General features: G+C 51.4%; 1 protein-coding gene across 1 annotated transcript; it reads left to right on the plus strand.

Moving 5' to 3' along the window:
* Positions 1-5,526: 5,526 nt before the first annotated feature.
* LOC103016397 (uncharacterized) lies at positions 5,527-23,527 on the plus strand. Its single transcript, XM_057529714.1, is given in 16 exon segments — positions 5,527-5,635; positions 6,670-6,886; positions 9,110-9,214; positions 10,255-10,386; positions 11,209-11,293; positions 11,405-11,468; positions 11,910-12,002; positions 12,806-12,987; positions 15,191-15,244; positions 16,256-16,408; positions 17,468-17,535; positions 17,744-17,818; positions 19,159-19,255; positions 19,848-19,908; positions 21,126-21,205; positions 23,438-23,527. Coding segments are annotated over 16 exon segments (1,665 nt in total).
* The last annotated feature ends 539 nt before the right edge of the window (positions 23,528-24,066 follow it).

Raw genomic sequence — 24,066 nt, forward strand, 5'->3', positions numbered from 1 at the left:
AGAAGGACAGGACAAGACCCTGCACGAGGTGCTTACACTGGGGTCAGTGAACACTCGCTGGGCAGTTGCTGAGTGCTGGGCCCTGTGCTGCAGCTCCCCGCATGCATCCTCGACCCCCAGGCACGCTTTGTGGTCCACATCCCACATGCCATTATTTTTCTAAATCATAGTAAACCTGGGTTTTGAGCCCCCACTCACAAGGGAGCAGAGACAGTCCATCTCCATCTTCTCTGGGGCAGGTCTCCTCTGGCTCCCTAGGGTCATGCCACGTTCTATTGTGAGAGTTTCCGAGGAGCCTGGAGGGTGGGGCAGGGCTTCCGGTCTTCGGTCCCATCTGGTGCCGATGAACGGATCTCCGTCCCAGCCCACAGGATCCTGTCAGAGGTGAGCAGCTTGGAGCCCTGGCCACACTGGGCCACTTCTCCAAAACAGCCATGGCCATGGCTCCTGGGTTCCGACCGCCCACAACCTCTTAGGCTTCCTGGAGGGTGGTGAATAAATAACCCTGCTTCCTCACCCCTTGGGAGCAGGGAACAACTCCACACTGGCTCCCACAGCACCCCAGAGGGACTGTGCCCCAGGTGCCCATGGGGTCACTTGCTTGATACACACCTTTATGGGCTGTCTCCCTCCCTGCCTCACTTTCCCCCTCTCCTACCAGTGTCTCCTGGCATCACCTCCCCTATCAGCTACCTGCACTCAAATCCTGGTCTCAAGTTCTGTTTCTAGGGAACCCAAACCAAGACAAGTATTTGCTCTGCAGGTACTAGGCTAAGGGTCTTACAGACCTTCACTCACCCAGTGCCTCTCCTATGGTGCTCCCACTTGGCAAGTGAGGAAACTGAGTCTCTGACAGCTCAACACGACTACCGAGCAGCCCCTACCCATTACCCCGCACCGCCTCCCTCTACTCTCTGCTCCCTCATCACTCCCCCAGAGTCTCCAGGCCCCGTAAAGAAGAAGGAAGGTGGTCTTCTGTGCCAGCCCCCTTCCGATTTGCACCCTGAAACACAGGCGCCATCCGTGCACCCCTGAGGCAGGAGCCGCAGACCCGGAACTCCAAGATTCCAGCATCTTCCTGGGCTGGGGGAGGGAAAAGCCCTCTGCTTCCCTCTGAGTCTTAGCAGCAGCAGCAAATGAAAAACACCAAGTGATATCTCAGTAACTCTTCCTGCCTTGCAGGAATTATTGTCTTACAGATGAGAACTCAAATAACACAGAGCTGGTGAAGTGGTGGGAACCCAAGCCTCACCCCCTTGCCCCAGCCTCCCACCTGAATCCACAGCAGGACAGTGACCCAGGTTTCTTTTTTTTTTTTAATTGGAGTATAGTTGCTTTACAATGTTGTGTTAGTTTCTACTGTACAGCAAAGTGAATCAGCTATACGTATACATATATCCCCTCTTTTTTGGATTTCTTATCCATTTAGGTCACCACAGAACATTGAGTAGAGTTCCTTGTGCTATACAGTAGGTTCTCATTAGTTATCTATTTTATACACAGTATCAATAGTGTATATATGTCAATCCCCATCTCCCAGTTCATCCCACCCCCCCTACCCCCTTGGTATCCATATGTTTGTTCTCTATTCCTCAAAATAAGTGACAACTAACAGCCTCTATTCCCTGAGGGCTACTCAGTTCCCAGTACAGTACTAGACACTTCCTGAGGGTTAACTTTCCCATTTTACAGATGAATAGACTGGGGCTCAGAGACAGACAATAATGATGTCTTGTACCTCTCTGTGTCCTTCCCAGGGCTTCTCTTTCATGGAGGAGACCCCCAGGAAATCTCCCATCTCTCAGCAGAGATTAGTCCATGAGGTAAACATACAGAATTCATGGTGCTCCAGCCAAAATCTTCCCTCCTATCCTGTTTAGAGAGGCCAGATCTTGGAAGGGAAGGGAGACCTCTGTGCTTCCACCAATATCCTGCACCAGCCCCTAGTGACTCAGATGAGGAAATTAACCCTAGAGCCTTTCTCTGCCCAGGCAGGAGGACAGCACTTGGCAGTAATGTTGAGACCCAATTGACAGAAATGAGGGGGACCTGCCAACTCTTAAAGCATCTTCCAACCAAAAAGTCCATGATTTTATGATGCTGAGATCCTAGAATAAGTACATCCCATCTGAAATATGGCACCAAACCATACTAATATCAGCCATTGACTTTTATTTATTTGTTTACTTGTTTATTTACTTACTTATTTATTTGATTGCACCGGATCTTAGTTGCGGCTCGTGGGCTCCTTAGTTGCAGCTTGCCAGCTCCTTAGTTGTGGCTTGCGAACTCTTAGTTGTGGCATGCATGTGGGATCTAGTCCCCTGACCAGGGATCGAACTCGGGCCCTCTGCATTGGGAGCATGTAGCTAACGTTGCCCTAGAATTTCCTGCGCAGCTGCTGTCTTCCAGAACCAGCCCTTTCATCATCAGTCCCTCTGTGCCATGTTCCAGCCCAAGAATGGAGTTTAACACCTGCCCTGACCACATATCTGACTGTGAAAGGGAAAGGAATTATCCACAAGGAAAATCTAAAAGCCGCCTAGAGGTGAGTCCTGCCCACCACTGAGATGACTGCACTGGACAGCGGTTAATGAAGGAGTGGATGCTGACACAGCCAGCTACGTGCACTCACGATGGTGGCGTCAAAATTCTCACAGGGGCTTCCCGGGTGGCGCAGTGGTTGAGAATCTGCCTGCCAATGTGGGGAACACGGGTTCGAGCCCTGGTCTGGGAAGATCCCACATGCCGCGGAGCAACTGGGCCTGTGAGCCACAATTGCTGAGCCTGCATGTCTGGAGCCTGTGCTCCGCAATAAGAGAGGTCGCGGTGATGAGAGGCCCACGCACCGCGATGAAGAGTGGCCCCCACTTGCCGCAACTGGGGAGGGCCCTCGCACAGAAAAGAAGATCCAACACAGCCATAAATTAATTAATTAATTTTTTAAAAAAAATGAGGTTCAAACCCATGCTCTCTTCTCCCCACCTTATTAAGTACCATTAAAAAAAAAAAAAAAAAGATTCTCACAGAAGAGGATGTCTGCAGAGCAGTTTTGTTGGGAGTGAGGACTCGAGGTCTTGGAGCTGCATTACATAGTAACACCAAATTTCCCTTTCACTGGGTGGCCAGTTTCCTCTCTGGGCCCTGATTTCAAATCCCAGTTTTGCCACAGACATGCTGTGTGACCTTGAGTAAATCACTTAACCTCTCTGAGTCTCCATTTTCTCATCTATAAAATGGAAATTAAAATAAGCAACTTTTTTGGAACATCCACATGAATTGCCCCAATGAATCTTCACAATACCAAAAGACATAGTTGGATTATTATTCCCATTTTGCAGACATGAAAAGTGAGGCTCAGGAGGGAAAGTAACTGGCCCACATTTACACAGCTACTGAGTGACAGTGGGGATTGAACCCAGACCTGTCTGGCTGCAGAGGCACGGCATGGGTGCCATATATGGAAAAAGCATGGGGAGTGGCCACAATGTGGTCACTGGGCTCCTCCCAGGCCTGCCTCTACCCCTGCTCTCCTCCACACACACCCCAACATGCATCCTAACTCCCTTGGGTCCTGTGACTGCTACATCCTGCAATAGGAGCCTCCTTGGGCCCCTCCTGAGAGCTGTAGGCCCTGCCCCAGGCTCCATAGCACTGTTGTGGCTCCTAAGGGAAAGGGCCCACCCCCAAAACCACAAGGCCCCCACCTACTTCCTCCCTGGGGTCTGTTGGCCCAGGGCTAGAGCCTACCCCTAGGACCCCAGTGACTAGCCCCATCAGTTTTGGCCAGAAGCCCCTAGTCTTCCGGTGCCAAGAGGACCCCTCCCTCCACTGAAGGGCTCCACTGAGCACAAACCGGCCAGGAGGCTGGACTTCCTGCCATGTTTCCACCCCACCCCCGAGCTTCAGAGCTCGGGTTATAAAAGTTGTGCCTTTCTGAGAAGCTAGTGACAGAGGCCCGGGAGAGATTCTGGACAGCCCTATTCTTGGAGAGGTAAGGACAAGGAGGCTAACATGGGCATTTCGCAAATATTTCTTAAGTACCTACAATAATGTGGTGATGTGGTGCATAGATTCTCAGCCAAACTGGGTTCCAATCCAGGCTCTGTAGCCACTACCTGTGTGACCTTGGGCAAGCCATTTCTCCTCTCTGTGCCCATTTCCGTAAAATAGGCCTGCTATCAATGATCCCAGACCATTATGGTAAGGATTCAATAACGTAACAAAGCTTGTAAAGCTCTCGGCATAGAGCCTGCTACATAGTAAGGACTCAAGTAAAAGTCGGGGCCAGTATGATTCAAGACTGGTACGAGATGGAGACGGCTCGGGGATGGTGTGAAGTACTGAGGGCAGGAAGGGAGGAGAGACCTGACTTGGGTGAACTGATTAAGAAAAGTGCCTAACATGGGCACTGGCTAAACACTGGTTGGATGAGTAGTGGATGAATTTAAGATCAGCCTGGTAGCAGAATATGAATAGTTAATGCCATGAGTACAAATTTCCCAGTCCAAAATTCACATCTGCAAATAAACGAGAAACTTTCTTTTTTTTAGGACCCATTTTAATCACTGTTTTGAGTTCCTGCCATCAAGCAAAAAAAACTGGATGTTGCTGATTCGAGACAATGCCAGGATGTTCTCGGGCACTCCAGAGTAGGCTCAGCCACTTTGGGGGCTTTGCCCAGAGGCAGCATGTACCCTCTGGGTAGTGTCTTCATGGGCATTGGGGTGGGGATGTGGCGGCTCCTTAATGGGCCCGGCTTACACTGGCATCTGCCCTGGACGTGTCTGTATCCAGCTGGCCTCTGCCTTGCAGTTCCAAAGGCTGCATCTCCTGGCAGCACACCCTTGCCCACCTGGAGCGCCCCCTGCCTGCAGGCTCTGGGGGCCCAACTATGCCACCTTGGCCACCTGGGCGGAGGCTCAGCAGGCAGGAACCAGTACAAACGTACTGTTTGAAATACTGAAGTATTTCCCTACTAGTTGGCAAAGAGCCATGGCTTTAAGCCCCCCAGGTGCCTACCCTGGCCACTGTGGTGCTTCCCCCAGGACCCCCAACCCTTGTCCTCCTCAAGATTCAGAAACCTCCATGGTTTTAATGTCTCACAATGTCGCACAGCCACATTAACAGCTGTTGGGCACACTGCTTGCTAAGTGCTTTGCGCATATTATTGAGTACATTCCCCACAACAATCTATGATTGTCCCCCATTTTACAGATGAGAAAACTGAGGCACGGAGAGATCAAGTAACTTGCTCAGGGTCACACAGTCTGGAAGTGGCAAAGCCCAGATCTGAAGAGAGCCCACTTGAGAGGGAAGGACATTTCAGGCAGAAGGAACCGAAAGCACTAATGTGAGATGGTGGGGGTAAGGCTGTGTTCAAGGACTAGCAGATCTAGAGCGAGGGAAGGAAAGCTGGAGAGATGGCTCTAGGAGAGGCAGAGCTGGGAGAAGCTAGGCAGTGGCTCCCCAGTGAGGTGGCCAGTGGGGTTCCCAGCTCTGTGTCCCCAGGTCCTGGCCAGGAGGATGCTGCTGTTCTGGGGGTCACTGCTATGCTGGGGGCTGCTGCCCCAGGCCCCGGGGGAGGCCCAGCACTTAGTCTTCTTGTGCTTCAGCAAGGATCAGCTGGAAACAGGTAGATTTTTAAGGGGTGGGTGGCAGGAGGCAGGAACTCAGGGAAGAGCAGGGGTGGAAGGTGACACCACCTCCCTGCTCAAGGCTTTTCCTCTTCTGGCCTCCCCCTCACCAGCAGCAGAATTTGCCTTCCTTTGCCCAGAGCTGACCCCATCCTTCCCCTGCTCTAACACTTGCTGTGGCTCCCTAGTGCCTTCAGGAGAAGCTCCAAGCTCTTCATCCTGGTTTTCAAGGCCCTGCCTCTCCAGCCTCTTCTACCACCACCTGCCCTGACCACCTCTACAGACTTCCCAGCCTCCTTCCTTTGCTTGTGCTGTTCTTTCCCCCATTCTCAACACAATGGATTCTGATTCACCATTTAAGGCAAAGCTCTAATAGTCCCAGTTTCCCCAGCAGAAGGAGTCTCCTTCCACTGGGTTCCCACAGCCCTTTGGTGAAGCCTCATCTATGGCTTTATCCAAGCGTACTGTACTTGTCCTGTCTGTCTGTCTTTCTGTCTCTCCCTAACTCTTGGCTGTGAGCTCTTTGTTATCCATTCATCTCCTTCCCCATTCAACACAGTCCAACCTCACTGATCTTTCTGTTTCATACACTCACCAGGCTCATTATCACCTCAGGGCCTTTGCATGTGCTCTTCCCTCTGTCTATGTTGCTCTCTCCCCAGATCTTGCAATAGTGGATTTCTCCACTTCATTCAGGTCTCAGCTCAAATGCCTCCCCTTCAGAGAGGCTCTCCCTGACTACCCTATCTAAAGTAGACCTTCCCCCCAGTCATGCTCCAATTCGACTCCATTTTATTTTCAAAAATTGCCTTGCTTGCTTATCTGGGGGCTCAGTTGTTTTCTGTGCCCGCCCCCACCCCCCCACTCCTAGAATGAACCCCATGGGCCCTGAGCCCAGAAGACAATAAGTGCTTCATAAGTACCTGTTGCTAAATGACTGTCTAAATCGCTGACTCGGAGCAGGTGCTGGTGGGCCTTTGTTGAATGACTGAATGAAAGGTGAGCCCCGCCCTGAGGAGGGCCTTGTCCTCAGACATTTCAGGCCTGCTCTCGAAACACCATGTCCTGGACCGTGTGGCCAGGATCCCTGTGATGGGGGCCACAAGTAAAGGAGTCGCCATCCTGGACCACTGGCCCTTCGTAAGAGAAGGCCTCTCCAAAGGGAGCAGTGGGCTTGATCTGTCGCTGGTCGGGGACCTGCTCTCGGGGCAGAGCTTCCCGCTGCTGGGGGAGCTGCTCCAGCGGGGTGGGTGAGTGGCCTTCTGGCTTTTCTTCCCCCTCAGGGACAGTGTTCTCACCTGCTGGGTGGGTAGGAGGCCCCAGCATCATTGGAGCTATTCTCCAGCCTGGAAAGCCCTCAGCAAGTACATTTTTATGGTCCCTAAAACTCCTGAAGCCACTTGAAATCCTCCAAGGAACAAAGCAGAGTCTCAATCAGGGATCTTAGCCTGGCAGCCCTCCAACCCTCCACATTCATTTTATACCTGGGTATTGCAAACTCCCATAGTATTTTTTAAATATTTTAGTGACTTGCCAATATATAAAAATCTAGAGTGTTTTAATAAAAATCCAGATTTTCTGACTGTATTAGTTTGCTAGGACTGCCATAACAAAGTACCACAAACTGAGTGGCTTAAACAACAGAAATTCAGGAGACTAGAAGTCTGAGATCAAGGCGTTTTCCATGTCTCTCCCCTAGCTTCTGGAAGGTTGCTGGCAGTCTTTGGTTTTCTTTGGCTTGTAGAATCATCACCTGATCTCTGCCTTCCTCTTCACTTGGCAATCTCCCTTATTGTGTGTCTGTGTCTGTGTCCAAATTTCCCCTTTTTATAAGGACACCAGTCACATTAGCCTAGGGGCCCACTCTACTCCGGTACGATCTCATCTTAACTACATCTGCAACAACCCTATTTCCAAATCAGTTCACATTATAAGGTGGGGATTAGGAACTCAATATATGAATTGGGGGACTTGCCTGGTGGTCCAGTGGGTAACACTCCACGCTCCCAACGCAGGGGGCCTGATCCCTGGTCGGGGAACCAGATCCCGCGTGCATGCTGCAACTAAGAGTTCGCATGCAGCAACTAAGAGTCTGCATGCTGCAACTAAAAAGCCTGCATGCCGCAACTAAAGATCCCGTGTGCCACAACTAAGACCCAGTGCGGCCAAAATAAATAAATAAGTAAATATTTAAAAAAAAAAAAAAAATATATATATATATATATGAATTGGGGGGTGGAAGGCAGACACAATTCAACCCCTAATAGCAACTCTCTCTACAACAAAGATCTGGCCACACTTGGCCTGATCTCCCACGTGGCAATCATTGGTGTAGGATCTGTAGTCCCTAAGTCAGTCCCCAGACACCTCCTCCACTCCCTTACGTTACCTGCTTGGCCCTGAAGGCAAATGAGTTGGAGACTTCTGGCAAAATAAGTACCAACATAAATGAATGATATTTATGTAGGTTGGGGCAGGGGTTCCGGCAAGGTCAACCTACGTAGCCACAGGTAGGCCTCCGAATCCATCCCCCAGAATGAGCAGGGAGAGCCAGATGGGTCCTAAGATGATAGAGTCCAGAAGAAGTTTTCTGATGGGGGTGAAAAGAAATGAAAAGCTAGGGCACTGGGGTGGGTAGTGCTTCCCAGAGAGGCCTGGGAGGAGGGTGCTGGGCCCACACCTGCCCCAGCCCATCCTAAGGCCTAGGACTGACCACCACTCACCCCTGCCTGTGCATTTGCACCACCTCTACTCACCCATCGTGGCACAGGGCATCAGCTTGGGAGGGCCGTAGGAAAAACCCCACATGGTCCAAGTCATTCTTCAAAAACCTCTGGAAGGTGCCATGGTGGAGGCAGGCATACAGCCTTTGGGGAGCCCAACCCATCCAGGTCTTCCTCCAGCACTGGAACTTGTTGCTGCCCACTCCAGTGGGCACCAGGTAAGTCACCAGCTTGTATCTAATGTTCCAAAAGTACATAAAACTCTGGGTTCCTCTTAGCTCAGGGAGATGCGAGGACCTGAGGCCATCATGGGGAGCAGAAGTTTCATGTCCTCCTTCTTGGATGCTCAGCAGGGCAGGTGGTCCCTGAGTGGAAGGCGGTGGGATCACCAGCCGTCTTGCTCTCTCTGACTCCTGCCTGCTTGCGTCTTTATTGCAGAATCCTTATATTTGAATTCAGACCTGTTAAATGTGTACGGACAGGTCCTCCACTGTATTCTCCTCATTTTGTAGAGGGTGACACTGACGCCTGGAGAAGGAAAGGGACTTACCCAGGTCTTCAAGGCTTAGAGGCTGCAGCTAGAGCCCAGTGTTCTGCAGCTGGGCTGAGAGTCAGGGAAGGGGTGTCCCAAAGCTGCCCCCACCCCTCCTGGGGTCTGCCCCTATTCTAGTCAATACAGACACACACACTCCACAGAGTCACAGGGGCCTTACCAGGCCATACAAACAACACCCCCCAACCCACTCACAGGGTGGTCACAGAAGATGCCAAAGGCCCCGAGGTCACCCTACAAATCCTGAGTGACAGCCTGCTGCAGGTCACATTGCGAAGCAAACTGCACCTCTCGCTCTAGAGGTGAGTGTGTGCCCTGGGGGCTTCCTCCCCACCTCCCTCGGTTCCAGGCAGCCACGCAAGGCTAGCAAAAGTCTGCTGCCTATGTCACCAAAAGGGTTACAATAATCCTTTCCACTTGGGCATGTTTCAAAGTTACTTTTTTGTGATGGGGAAACTGAAGCACCGAGTAGGAGAGGGACCTGCCCAGGATCACATGGTGAATCTGCAGCAGAGGCTGAGATAAAACCCTCTGACTTCCATGTCAGGGGACATGTGCCCCATCTGAGTAAAAGGCAGATGCTTTCACGGGATGATCCAAGGAGGGTCTGGTTCAAGCTCACCTTGGGGTCCACCACGCCTGGACTCCAATCCCGCTTACCATCCAGGCAACTTGAGTAAGGGCGTCCGTCCTCTGGGCCTCATCCACGAAGTGTTATGATCAAGTCCCCTACTGCCCCTGGCTGTTGTAAGAGTTCACTGCTAATCTAAGAGCTCAGACCGCTCACGAAACTGTGGATGATGATGCCAACCTGGGGTTGTAAACACAACAGCCAATAAAGGGAGTGATTTGCACATGAAACAGGAATATTCTTACACGCCCCTTAGGAATATGCCCACTCTCTCTTTTTTTTTTTTTTTTTTTGTGACATATGGCATTCGTTGTCTAGCTTCCCTTTTTAATAGAAAAGTGAGCACAAAGAAATATTTTCTTCACAGGGATGTGGGCACAGAGAAATATTTCTCTGCTATACAATAAACATATCATCACCCTTATACTGATGTGCAGTAAAAATGCAGCTTGACCCTTGGCCTGGTGGGGACTGCAGCAAACAGCAGAGCATGTGGCCCATCTCAAGGGCACATTAGCCACCCTGTGAGGATGCTGGCTGAGAGTTTCCAGATCTTTTAGGTTTTCCAAAGTTTGAACTCTGTATTTTTAATGAACTCTTCCAGTTTTTCATTTGAGCCCTCCAGACAACTGCAGGCCCCACCAGCCTGTGACTTCTGGACTCAGTCTTGGGCTGCGGCTTGGAGCCTGCCCAGACATGCTGCCCCTACAGGATCCTGCGGCTCAAAGTCATCAAGAACATCTGCATCGGGGTACGGCTGGAGCAGACGGGGAACAAGACCAGCGTGGCCTTTGAGGAGTGCCACACGCCACCAGGATACCTGAGCATTGAGGTTCTGGAGCAGTGAGTACCTACCCCCCACCACTCCTGCACCCAGCCCTTCACTGAGACTCTCCCCAGAGAGTCTCAGTCTTAGGCTGCCTCTCCCCAGCCTGAGCTGTCTAGAGTGACCAAGGGTGTCAGGGACAGGGTCATCTCCAAGACCACCAGCTGTACACACCACCCATCAGTATCTCCTGCCTTCACATTGAATGTTATGGCCAAAGTGTGCATCCACGCAGGTCATATCTTGGCTTGGCTGCTTCCTAACACCAGGAGCCCTGGCCAAGCTATTTGGCTTCCAGGAGCCTCAGCTTTCTCACCAATAAACAGGATCACAGAACTCAGCCAGCATGGGGTGGTTGTGGGGAAGAGATGAGCTAACCCCTGTGAGCTACTTAGCACAGAACCTGCCGCATAAAGTGGCCATTGCTTATGATTCTTACTATACCTAACAAAAAGGCCACCTCCTCCAGGAAGCCTTCCATTAACTTCCACTGCCAGGTGTGATCTCTCCCTCTTTGAAAATCCCAGAGACCTTTATTAAAGAGAGAAATAAGGCAAGAGAGGCAGAAAGGGAGAATCAGGAAGAAATGAAGTGGAGGAGGACAAAGTCTGGAAGAGAGAAAGCAAGAAGGCAAGAAGGGAAAAAAACAGAAAAGGAAAGGGGAGAAAGAAGAGAGAGGAGAGGAGAGGGACACCAGGCAGGGAAGGAAGCAGCCACCCTGAGCTTCCCTGTTCACAGGCCCACTGGGGCTTTCCTCAGCCCTGCCCTGGACTCCCCTCTATGGCCTCAGTCTCCCCTTCCATGGTGTCTCAGACCCCACCTGCTCTCCCCACCCCTAGGATGGACCCCCTCCTGGTGAACAAAGCTCTGGGGTTGGTGACAGATGTCCTGGATGAGGCATTGCCCTTCCTCCTACAGACGATAGTAAGTTGCTCATTCCCCCCCCCGCCCCCTGAGAGAGGGGTGTGACCCCAAGGGACAGCCCCTTGATCTCGCCCTGACCTCAACAATGACCCCCTCATGCCTTCCCTCCAGGGGTGTCCCCTGGCCACAACCCTGCTCAACTCGCTGCTGGAAGACCTGTTACACATCACTCTGTGTTCGTAGCTCCCAGCCAAGGAAGGGGCTTATCTGCTGTCCCCCTACTATGTGCCAGGAACTCTTCTAGGCTCTGGAAATATGATGGGAAATAAAACAGACAAAGCTTTCCCACGGGGAGCCTACTTCCTAGTGGAGGGGGAAAAGGGCATTATGTCTTATGACCTTGGTAAATCATTTCCCCCCGAGCCTCAGTTTCCCAGTCTGTAAAATGGGATTAATCACAGGCTCAGAGAATGGACTGTTGTGATAATACATAAAACCTGGCACAGAGTTATAGCTCAATAAATGCTCATTGTTACAAGAAGCTGAGGCCCAGCCCACAATGAACTTAAAGCTAAGCAGAGAGGGAGAAGGAATTTCTCGCTGCTTCAGTGCCTCCCCATGCCCTTCCCTCCATCCCCCAGGGAGGCTGAGCTCCAGTTCCATTTCCTCATTGCAGCCCCAGCCATCTCCGGCCCGGAAGACTTCCAGCACTATGTCACCAGCACAGAATTCACAGAGGAGGCCATCCTGATGAAAGTCCAGGTGAGCCGTCCCTGGACAGGACAGACCCTCTGGGGATGTCCACTGGTCTGCGGGAGAATGGGCACAGAGGAAAATGAGGTGGGGCTTCTCTGGATAGGAGGCAGAGGAGAAGGAGGAGGAGAAGGGGCAAGCGAAGGAAGTGGTGGGCAATAGAGGAGGAGAGAGGGGAAGGAAGAAGAAAGGGCAGACCAGGCAGGCCCCACCCTCCAGAGCTCACACTGAGCCTGGGAAGTCCCACTTGACCCTGGAAAGGTGGAGAGGCCACGGGGCTGTATGTCCCACAAGTGAAAATTAGGCTCCAACAAAAGGGCAGGTGGGGTGGCTCAGGAGCGGCAGGACCGCATGTAATGCCCAGCTGGAAGGGACCCCTCAGATGGGGAAACCGAGGCCCAGAGAAGCGATGAGGCTGGCTGCCCCTCTCCTCCATGGGATGGTAGCAGGTGAGTCAGGAGGACAGGAGGATTTGAGCGGATAGGAAGGAGGCACTGTTAACAAAGGCACGGAGAAAAGAATGGGGTTACATGAGGGAGAAGCAAGGAAGTGTAGCTCATGGGTTCAAAACCCAGCTCCACCTCTTACCATGTATAGGATCTTGAGAAAGTCACTTCACTCCTCTGGGCCTCAGTTTCCTCATCTATCAAATGGTTTCCATCTCGTGGTGCTGTTGTGAGGTTGAAATGAGATTGTGCCTGTAAATGTTCAGCGCTGTGTCTGGCACATAGTGAACCCTCCATATGTTAGCTGTAACCAGTTTTTGGCTGAGGAGACTGTCCCCTCTGAATTTCTCCTTCCTCCTTCATTTTTCTAAAGCTCATGACCCCTGCAGCCCAGGCCAGAGAGCCCCAAGGCCTGACCACCTGGCCCCCAAGCCCCTCCCAAAATTAGCCCCGGGCAGCCTGGCAGACCTGGCCTTTTCACTGGAAACCTAAAATGACATCCTGTCCTGCCTCTACACCAGCAAGGAGATACATGTGAACCTCCAGGACCCCACGGTGAGTGCTTGAAAAAAGGAAGTACATTACTTTACTGCTCTACTTTTCACATGAAGAAAGCAAGGCCCAGGTGGCATAAATGCCTTCCTGGGTGAGCCTAGGTAAGTCACTTCCCCTCTCTGGACCTCACCTGGAGAACTCTTATTCAGCTTTCAGAACCCAGTATAGAAGTTCCTTCTTCTGGAAAGACTTCCTTGAACACCCCTTTGTTGTTCCTCTCTTCATAACATTTATGCTGCAAACATGTATTGAAGGCCTACTGTGCGCCATGCCCTGTGCACACAGGGTCCCTGCCCTTTCACAGATCAAAGTCTACTGGAGGAATAGAAACTGAACAAGAAAGCAGATAAATAAAATAATGTATCTTATTTATAATAAGCCGAGCAATGGATCAGCAAGTGTGTGGTGGAGGTGAGAGAGCTACCCTGGACACTGTAGTCAGTGAAGACATCTCTGAGGAGGTGGCCTGAATGGTGGCAAGGAGGCGCGCGCACACACACACACACACACACACACACACACACACACACAGAAGTCAACGGGAAGAGCAAGTTCCCAGGGTCGATGAGGGCATCACATGAGGGAGAAATACAGATAGATCACTGCTCAGAAGCCCCCAGCAGCTCCCCATCATGCTCTGAATCCCATCATGCTCTGAATAAAGTCCAGTCTCCTCTCTGCAGCCCCAGGGCCTTGTGAGATCTGGCTCCTGCCCACCTCTCTAGCTCTGTCTCCTCACCCACTATGCTCCAGCCACACAGGCTGGGCTGGTGCTCACCTCAGGGCCTTTGCACATGCTGTCTCCCTGCCCGGAACACTCTTCTCTCCACTGTTGGTCTCTGTGCAAATGTCACCACCTCAGAGAGTTGCTCCCTGACCACCACATGTAAATATCTAAAGTAAGCCTTTTCTCTCTCCCCCACCCAAAACCCTCTCTCTCTTTCTACTCTTTTCTCTTCGAAATACTGATCTCACTATGTGTATGAGTATGAGTAAAGTTATATATGCGAAGTTGTATATATACACACATATATACATATACACACATATGTATATTTGTGTGTGTTCATTTATGTAACTTTGTGTGTTCACTGTCTCTGCAGTTTGGGGACGGGGACTATGAAGAGTATACTCTCTGAAGGGTACACAGGGTGTGCTCAGTAAACACTGAAATATGAAATCCCAAGATCTATATCTGGAAGAGATCTAATGTTATTGCTCCATTATTAACATGGGGAAACCAAGGCCCAGATAGGGAAAGTGACTTTCCCAAGTCACCCAGCAGGTAGGATCAGGACTGGAACCAGGGCTCCTGCCTCCTCATACTGTTCCCTCCTTTCCACACAGGTGTGGCAGCTCTGAGACTAGAAGTGAACCCTGTGATTCCATGTCTACAGAAATTCTTACACCAGTGGATGAGGGTACATGTGCAAGGGTGTTCTTTGCAGCTTCACTTGTTACAGGGTGAAAAATAAAGTTAACCTAGGTGTCCATCAATAGGGAATTGGTAAAATAAGTCAGGTAATATGGCTATATAAGGTGGAATTCTATGCAGCTGTTTAAAAGAAAGGGGTTGTTCTATATGTACTGATGTTGAGAGGAACAAACAAGGTGCAGGACCATCTGGTTAGAATGTTCCCATCTATTCATTCTTCTATGTGTGTAGAAAACAGCCTGTCAGGATATACTCCAAAATGTCAGTAGTGGTTACCCCTGAGAATAGGATTTAGGAGAAAAGGGGAAGAAGTGTTGGGATGGACTTTTCATTTTTACTGTATACATTTTATAGTGTCTTCTATAATGATTTACGATTTTCAAAAATCAATGGATCACAGGTAGATGAATATGAATGTGATAAAGCAGGTATAGGAAAATGTTAATAGAAGAATCTAGGTGATGCATATACAAATGTTCTCTATAAAACTCTTTCAACTTTGCTGCATGTGTGGAAATTTTCACAATAAAACGCTGGGGGGAAAAAATCACTGAAACAATAAAAAGTCAACCTTTCCAGATAAATCATGATGAGAAACCTGGTGAATGGCTCCTCCCGTGCTGCGACTGAGTGGTATGCCAATGGTGCATTCAGTTAGGGACAATTACATCTCATTGAATCCCACTGACACCCCTCTCACCCCATGTACCTGTTCAGAACAGACCTGCAGGATTCTAAAGGCCAACACACATGTTGTCCTTTTTCCAGGCTGCTGGCCTCATTCAGCTATTGTCACTGAGAGCGCTGGAGCCTGGGCCCAAGGTGGGTATGTTGCCAACTTCTCCCCCAGCACCTCAGCCAGGATCTCAGGAAAGATTTCTTGAACAGGGGACAGGATTGGGCCACAAAGGCATGTTACATTTGGCCAGACTTTCCTACTGTGGACTCTGGAAATTACTGTGCCTTCTTCACAAGTACCGTGAGGATTAAAGGAGACGATTCACTTAGCTCATTGCCCCACCCAGGTGACACGGCCATGTGGCTGTCATTATTATTCACTAGTAAACAAAACCCCGACCTTGCTGAGGCGCACCTCCTGAGGCAGACAGATGTGCACACATGGCAGATAGCAGTGAGCGGCGACTGTGTGCCAGACCCCTCCACCTACATCGATGTGATCCTTGGAAAGCCTGCCCTCTCACCCCCTTTTTACACATGTGCAAACCGATACTGAGCAGGGTGACTTCACTTACCCAAGCTCACATTGCTCAGTAAGTGGCAGAACCAGGACTTAAACCCAGTCCCAGACTCCAAAATCCATACTCAGTGTGACCTCTCTAAAGGCTCTGAGAACAGGGCACCTGATAGACAAACAATAACAATAACCGCAATAGATAACAATAGCACTACTAGATGCCATGTTCCATTCGAAGCATTTTACATAAATTAACTCATTTAATCCCCACAACAACCTGGTGAAGTATGTATGATTATTATCCCCATTTTACAAGCATGAAAATTGAGGCACAGAGAAATTAAGAAACGTGTCTCAGGCCACATAATTTGTAAGGAGCAGAGCTGGACTCTGGCTCCAAAATCTATGCTCTTACCTGCTATGCAAACCCAGGAGAAGGAGCATGTAATTTCACCTCAATGGAGCTCAGGGAGGGTAGGTGACCTTCCCAAGGTCACACAGCAAGTTGCTGCAGAGCTAGAATGAAAACTCAGATACCGTGACTCCTAAGACGGCCTTTTCCCATTCCTCCAAGCTGGGGGCTAAGGAACACCATCTTCTGTCGCAGCCAGCACCTTCTCTGCTTTACCCTCATTTAGACTTCTAATCAGGCCAGAGGGAGCATGGGACTGACCATCAGCACCCCTCATCCTCCCACTGTCCACCTTGATGGCCACACGGCCTCAGTCATCCTGCCGGGCTCCCTGGTACTGCTGGGGCCCAGCAGCACCTCCTCCTTCTCAGTTTCCGGGGTGAGTAAGCCTCAAAGTTTATTGTTCCCCAGGGGGCCTGTGTCCACATGAGGGCCCCTCCAGTGCCAGCTGACTGAGGCAGGGTGACAGAGGGCAGTGGCAAACCCCACTGGCATGTCATCTGCTAACATTCCATCAGTCCACACCCAAATAGCTGCACCTATTGTGAGAACATCAAAATACTTTAACACCTGCTCCCCTAAGTCCAGCCCCCAGTGCTCCCCAAGGATCTCTTCAGCAACTGAAGTATTTTGCCTCTGATACCCCCTGTTCAGTGCCCTTGACTGTCTCCCCTGGACATGCCTACATCCAAAGCCCTTGTCCACAAAACCGGGAAAAAGCTCAGAGAAACAGAGTTCACGGAGGGCTCAACGCGTCTGTGTTCTCTGCTCCCGAGAGAGAGGCGCCCAAGCTAGAGAGCGCTGGACCTGGGGAGGAATTCTGGGGAAATACAGCTCTATCAAAGTTTCAGCTTCTTTATTCTGAGCCCCCTTGGGATTCCTACTTCCCACTCCACAGACTTTGAAATTGGGAATGTGCCCGTGGGGCAGAAGGGTCGCCCCACCATAGGTGAGCCTAGGAGCATCTGGTGCGTATAACAGGATGCTGGGATCTTAGTTGGCATGATTCTGTGGCCCATAAATCAGTCAGCTCTGGCTGGTGGCAAAAAGTCCGGTTTCTGGTTTATAAGGTAACCAGGTGAATTTTGGAGGCCCCAAAATGCTGGTCCTCTGGCTTCCAGCAAGTGCTTCTACCACCAAAGGATTCACTGCAAAAGGCTTTCTCTCAACGCAGCTGAGCTTTCCCCCTCCCCTCGTATCCAGCCCTGGCCTCCCTGACCTCCAGGAGCACCCAGCACCCACCAGTACTCTCTCCCATGGCAACACCCACACATTCATGGTCTGAACACACATGAACCAGCAGCTGGGATCCGGCGAGAGGACCGGGTGAGAGGGGCTGGCCCTGGACAAGTATTCACAGAGGGCGGGAGTGAAGGAAATCCCTCTGGCTGGAATGTAAATTCCTCTCCTATTCTGACCGAATTTCAACTCCTCATAGAAACTCTTTTCAAAGGCTGTGTTTTCCTCGAAAAATCAGGAATTAAAACTCCAGTTCACTCCAAACAGGTAAATATTTTTGGTTTGGGATGGTCAGAAAAAATAAGAGGGTTGACAGAGAGAGAGAGATGGGAGGAGAGAGTGTGGTTACGGGGTGCAAGTCTCCTAGCTTGCTTCAGCTGAATGGAGCAGTTTACAGGAGAGTGGGAAGGAAAGAGAGGGGAGGTGTGTTGTGACTTGAAGCTCACTGAGCATTTCATCCCCCCACCACCGCCAGCAACTGCCATCTTGGCTTCCTCGTGGTCCTGAAGGACCCACCGGCAGGCCTGAAAGAAGGCCCTGAGCGGTTGATGTGGGGCTGGAAAGCACACCATGCTTTCCATGGGTGATCTCATCTTGCCGTTGGGCGGGGGGGAGCGCTCAGAACTTAAATTTGTCCATTTCATTCTTTCACGCGCTTAACAAATACTGAGTGCTTCTATGTGCCTGGCCTTGTCTTCGGTACTTAGGATTTATCAGTGAACAAAACAAATGTCCCTGGCCTCATGGAACCCACGTTCTAGCAGGGTAAGGTGAGATAATAAACAATAAATACAGTAAGGTAAATTATATAGCATATAGGCAGGTGATAATGCTACGGAGGAAAGCGAGGAGGGGACGGAGTAGGGCTATCAGGAGTGCAGGTGAGGGTAATGTTCAAAAGGAAAGTCAGGGAAGGTTAGAGAAGAGCAATGCAGGAGGGAGCTGTGGGGATGTGGGGAAGGGGACCCAAGGTTCCAAGGCAAGGGTGTGCCTGAGGCCAGGGAACAGGAGGGAGCCAGGAGGGTTGGATCCAAAGGGGTAAGGGGAGGTCAGAGAGCGAGCAGGGCCAGGGGCCAGGCTGCGCAGGGCCTACGGGTGGGGGTGGGCTTTTCCTGAGTAAGCTGGAAGCCACTGGAGGGTTCTGAGAAGAGGGGAGCAGACTGGAGGGGGCTGGGGTGGAGGCAGGGAGGCCACTGAGCAGGCCGGTAGAAGGATGCAGAGGGTTGATGAGGCTTGGATGAGGTGGTGGCAGGTGGCAGTGGCGGGGAGTGGCCGCAAGCAGGATGCATTCTCAAAGTAGAGCTGGCAGGATTTCCTGATGGAGTGGATGTGGGGAAGGAGTGAGAAGCGTCCAGGATGACACCAGGATTTCTAAGGGCACCTCCTTGTCTTTCAGGAGAACGTTTAGTTTGTGCCTCCAGCAGGGCTGTGCGTCCTGTCTCTGGTTTTCCTCACCCGTGGGCTTCCCAGCATGGCATCCTAAGCTATTTGTGCCACCTGCACCCACACGTGGCAGTACGGGGTTTCTGCTGTAGTGTGACTGGTCCGGGCCCTCGCTGCACTGGCCCCACTGTTAACGAGGCCATGCGTGAAGCACATGGTCTCTTCCCCCAGGTGTTGTTCTTGCTCCTACACTGGAAGAGCTTTTCACTGCCCCTGCCTGTCTGAGGGAGGCCCCACAAAATAACTCCCTTTCTGCCCACCCTGGGGGTATCCCACCACCCTACACTACCACAGGACTGTGAGTCTCGTTGTCTAGCCCTAATGCAGGAAGGCTGCAAGGTGGAAAAACAATAAAACAAAGGGCTAAATGAGAACATGAACAGGAAACACTTCAAAATTATCATCCCTGTTATATCAGGCCTCCTTGCTCTGGCTTTACTTGCATAGAATCCCAGGTTTAGAGGTCCTAGAGATCATCTTCTCAGGGTCAGGGATCCCCTCTGTGACATCTTCAGAAGGCAGTCATCCAGACCAGAGCTGCCAGGTATGGTTGGACAGGTTGCACACGGCACAAGCCACCCACATCATAGATGATACAAATACAAATATGTTTATGACAGTCTCCCAACAGATGGGAAAAGAGTGTCTCGGAGAAAGGGAGTTGTATCCCAATCTGTCCAAATGGGTTGGGGCAGCCGTGGTCAAGACCTCTTGAACATCCCTGGTGACAGGAGGCTTGCTTTCTCAGTGAGACAATTCTTGCCCCATTACCAAGCAGCTCTCAGCACTGGAGAGCTCCTCCTTGGACTGACCCAAAGTTGGTCCCTGCGAAGCTCTGGCCCCGGGGTTTTCTCTGGCCCAACTGGTTTCCTGGACTGCCCTGCAGAGATATGAAGATAGTTACTGTGACCTGGGGTGAGGCAACCCTTCTTCAGGGCCCCCAACTTTCCCCAGTCCCTTCACTAATCCAGTCATCTGGCTCCAATGCCCTTCAAAAGTGGAGTTCCCAGGACTACTCCTGATCTCCTGTGGGCACCTGTACACTGGAGTCCCCCCACCATTCCCATTCTGACCATTGGTCAGAATCTGCCAAACCAGCTGAAGTGACCTTCCTGTCCCTCTTTCATCTCTTGTAGGAGGAACGTCTGGAAGCCCTTCTCTTAGAGCTTCTGAAGAGGTTCTTCCCCCATCACAACAGTGAGCGCCACCGCGTTTCTCCCCATGCCCACATACAGTGCGGCCGCGAGCCACATCAACCATGCCCGAAGCCCTGCACAGACAGCTAGCTTTTGCCTTGTCCCCTGGGGTTGGTTAAGAATTGCCCACGGGCCAGGCAGAAGGAGGCGGGGTGGGGAAGGGGCCATGTGTGCCCTCTGGTCTTTGCCCAGGCCACTGGTGGTGACAAGAGCTCAGAAGTGGAGGGACGAAGGGCTTCTCAGGGGAGGTGGGGGAAGCATTACGGAAAGTGAGAAAAGGAAGGGCCCTCAGAGGTGGTGGAGCCCCCAGCTCACAATTCCAACGCCTGCAGGGTCCAGGTAGGTAACATACCCAAAGGAAGCAGCCCAGATAGGGCCTATGGTAAACATGCCCCGCCTTAAGTGGGCGGCTAGCACTCAGTTCAGGTATTTTTTACCTTTGAGAGATGCCAGAAAGCTGAACTTTTTGAGACATCACCCCCAGGTTAGATATCAGCAACAAAATCAAACTTTCCCCAAACACCCCTGTCTTAGTTTGGGCTCCCTCAGAAGCAGACCCTGAGGTAGCAGAGGGCAGGCGGCCTTTTGGGAAGACGGAAGGTGTGGGAAGTGAGTCTTCCAGGAATGCAGAGCCGCGTCAGGTTCCTCTGCCCCAGAGCGCTCAGCGCTTCCCTCTCCTTCCGCCTCCCCTCACGCCATCTGCGTAACCTTCACCCGTCTACCCACATGATGATTTAGTCAGTGCCTACGTCCCCAGCCAGATGGTGAGCTGCCAGAGGGCAGGGACCCCTGGTCTTTGTTTTTTGTTGTGTTCCTACCCTTGTTCAGTGCCTCCCATCCAGGAGATGCTCAGGAAGTACATGTAGGATAAATAGCTCAGACGTTACTCCTTCTGAGAAATCAGCTGGCTCAGCCTCCTCATCTTTCAGAGGGCCCAGAGAAGTTACCCAAGGACTTACCCAAGGTCACACTGCAAGTATCTCCTGCAAGTATCCTTAAAATGCTAAGAAGAGCATCTTCATAAAAATGTGTTCATAGTTATTGAATATATTCAAGAAGAAATTCCCTCCAGATAGATTTTTAATAAACGGGTAGAGTAGCTATTTAGAGACCTGACCTTCTGGAGTGGGGTGGCCTGATGGGGGAGAGGAGGACACACCCAGTCCCACAGACCCCTGCCCACAGGGCACTGAGCTCCCCCGCCCTCCCCTCTTGCAGATCTGCTCAGAGAACAAGGCCTCCTGCTGCCCAACGTCAAGGGCATCTCCTTCGACCAGGCGCGGATGGAGTCCTCCAAGGTAAATGCTGGGAAAAGGAGCTTCCTGAGGCACATGTGGGAGATCAGAGCTAGAAGGGCCGTGGGGTCCTACAGGTGCCTTGTCCCCATCCTGCAGAGGCAGAAGCTGAGGCTTGGGCAAAAGAGGCACTCCATGTGGAAAGCCCTTTACCTTCCTTATCTCACCGGCTCCTCACAGCCATCCTGGGTGGGATGCCCCATTTACAGATGAGGAAACTGGAGCTCTGGGGGGCTCCATGAATCCCTCAGGGAGCCATACCCTAGGCTCACTGAGAGCTTCAGTGCCTCACACAGGTGATCTTCACAATGAGCTCCATGAAGTTGATGCTATCATTTTTCCCATTTTACAAAAAAAAGGCAGAGAAACTTGCCCAGAGCAGCAGAGCCAAGATTCCAACTGGGGTTCATCTGACTTCAAAGCCTGTACCCTTAGCCTGGACCATCCACCACCCTAGAACTCAGGTGTCCTGAACCCCAGAACAGGCTGTTGCCTCTGGCACCTGCTATCTGTGAACTGCCAGAGGGTGGGAACCAGGGCAGCCATAGGCTGGCTAAATGTCAGGAAGGTTAAGATGCAGCCAGAGACCAGAGGGCAGAGAAAACCAGCAGAGGAACCATGGAGGTGCTTCCAGGGGCGTTTGCCAGCTCTGAACCCGCCCCTGGAGTCACCCTGCCCCCTTGGCCCTCTTCCCTTCCCTCTGTGGGTGAACCTGAGAAGCGGCTGATGGGAAAGGGCAGAGCTTAGAGATGCCCTTCATTTCTTTGTTCCTGCCTTAAAAAGACTCCCACTCTTAAACAGCAGGACAGGAAGGGATGTTTGGGGCAAGGCAGAGAGAAAATCAGACAGAACCTCCTGGCTGTATGACCTCATGACAAGGCAAGCCACTAGTGGTCTCTCAGCCTGTTGTCTCTGTCTGTATAATAGAGATAAAGACAGTTCTCCCCATGGGCTGGAAGTGAGGACTCCCCTGGCAAACACGAGGAATTGTTAGGGCCACTGATCTTACCCAGCCCTACTCCAACATTTGACAGAATGTGACCCACCATCCCAGACATAAAGTTTGAGCTTCAGGACTCCCAGCTTATGCCGAATCCTGGACCCAGGACTCCCAGTTCCCAGTTCTGACATTCAGGAAACACTAGAAATCTGCTTGCAAGACCCAGAAGTTACTGTGCAGAAGGAGGCAGGAGGGGACAGCAGGAGTTCCTATAATAAAACCCCAGCTCCTGTCCTGTGCTACTCCCCCACCTCCACCCTCAGACCCTGACCTAGATTCAGCCCAGGGTGGCCCTAGTAGAGAAGGGTCCACTCAGGGTGACCCTAGCAGGTCGGGGCTAGAAGGGCTACTAGAGGTAATACAGGGGCTGGGGCTGCTCCATAAATGATGTCACAGATCCTGGCAGTGTGGGCCAGAGAGGGTACTCTATAGCTCTGAGTACAAAAAAGAACAAAGTCAGGGCACAGCCCCAGCAGCTGCCATATAACCAGACCTAGAGAGGAAGGGGGAGAAAGGGTGGGTGGGCTCACTGGCTCGCTCATTGATTCATTTCTAGGCTGCCCCGCACTGTTGTGCTGGTTACATATCGTACAACTCTAGAATGCACCACTCATACTGTAGTGTACCTGAACAACACCACCTAGAGTTGGGCAGTGCACAACCTGTACATCCTTCCATGGCTGCCCTCATCGCTCACTCATTCATTCAGTCAATAAATGTCACCGGCTGTTCTGTGCCTGGCCCTGTGCTGGGTGATGTTGGGATAGAGATGAGTTAGATCCAATGCCTGAACCCTCCAGGAGCTCCCATTCTTATGGGGAAAATAGGTGCAGGAACAGATGGATTCCAGCAACATGGTCGGGTCTGGCAGAGGTTTGAGCATTGTGGGTGGGAGCACATGAAAGGCTCTAGCTGGGTGAGATGCCCACCTCAGGGTGACCCAAGCAGGACAAACCCCAGTGCTACAGAAATGTGAGAGGCCCCTTGATACACAGGCTTTCAGGAAGAACCCCAAAGACTGGTCTGTCCTTCCCTCACAAACATTCCCAAAACCCTCCTCCCCCTCCACTCTATCCCCATGTCCAGTCAGTCCCTGACTCTGCCCTCTTGCCACCAGGCGAAGGTGTGCCCTCAGGACACACAGTCCCTCTCAGGAGTGGCAGGAGCAGCTTCGGGGAGAGCTGGCTTTGCACGGCGAGGACGGATGGGGTGCATCTCCCTGCTTCTATCCACAGGATTACTTGCTACTGACTGTTCCAGAGGAAAAACCATTTCTTACTGAGGGCCAGTCCCTCCCCTCAGCCACAAGTGCTCCGGACACTTGAGAGTCCAAGAATGGCTACAGTCACAGTGGAAAATCACAGTTTCAATAAAGATGATTCTTTCTTAAGAAGGAGTCTGGTTCTGAGTTTGCTAAGGGGTTCTAGGAGGTGGCCAGGCTGTTGGTTTTTTTGTTTGTTTTCTGTTTTTCTTTATTTATTTTATTTTTGGCTGCATTGGGTCTTGGTTGCTGCGCACAGGCTTTCTCTAGTTGCGGCGAGCGGGGGCTACTCTTCGTTGTAGTGCGTGGGCTTCTCATTGCAGTGGCTTCTCTTGTTGCAGAGCAAGGGCTCTAGGCACACGAGCTTCAGTAGTTGTGGCACACGGGCTCAGTAGTTGCAATTCACAGGCTCCAGAGTAGTTGTGGCACGTGGGCTCAGTAGTTGTGGCACGTGCACTTAGTTGCTCCATGGCATGTGGGATCTTCCCAGACCAAGGATCGAAACCCCATCCCCTGCACTGAAAGGCAGATTCTTAACCACTGTGCCACCAGGGAAGTCCGGCCAGGCTGTTTTGAAATGTTTAAATGAAGGGGTTTTCTCCC

The sequence above is a fragment of the Balaenoptera acutorostrata genome, chromosome 15 (genome assembly GCF_949987535.1).
Source record: "Balaenoptera acutorostrata chromosome 15, mBalAcu1.1, whole genome shotgun sequence".
Lineage (NCBI taxonomy): Eukaryota > Metazoa > Chordata > Mammalia > Artiodactyla > Balaenopteridae > Balaenoptera > Balaenoptera acutorostrata.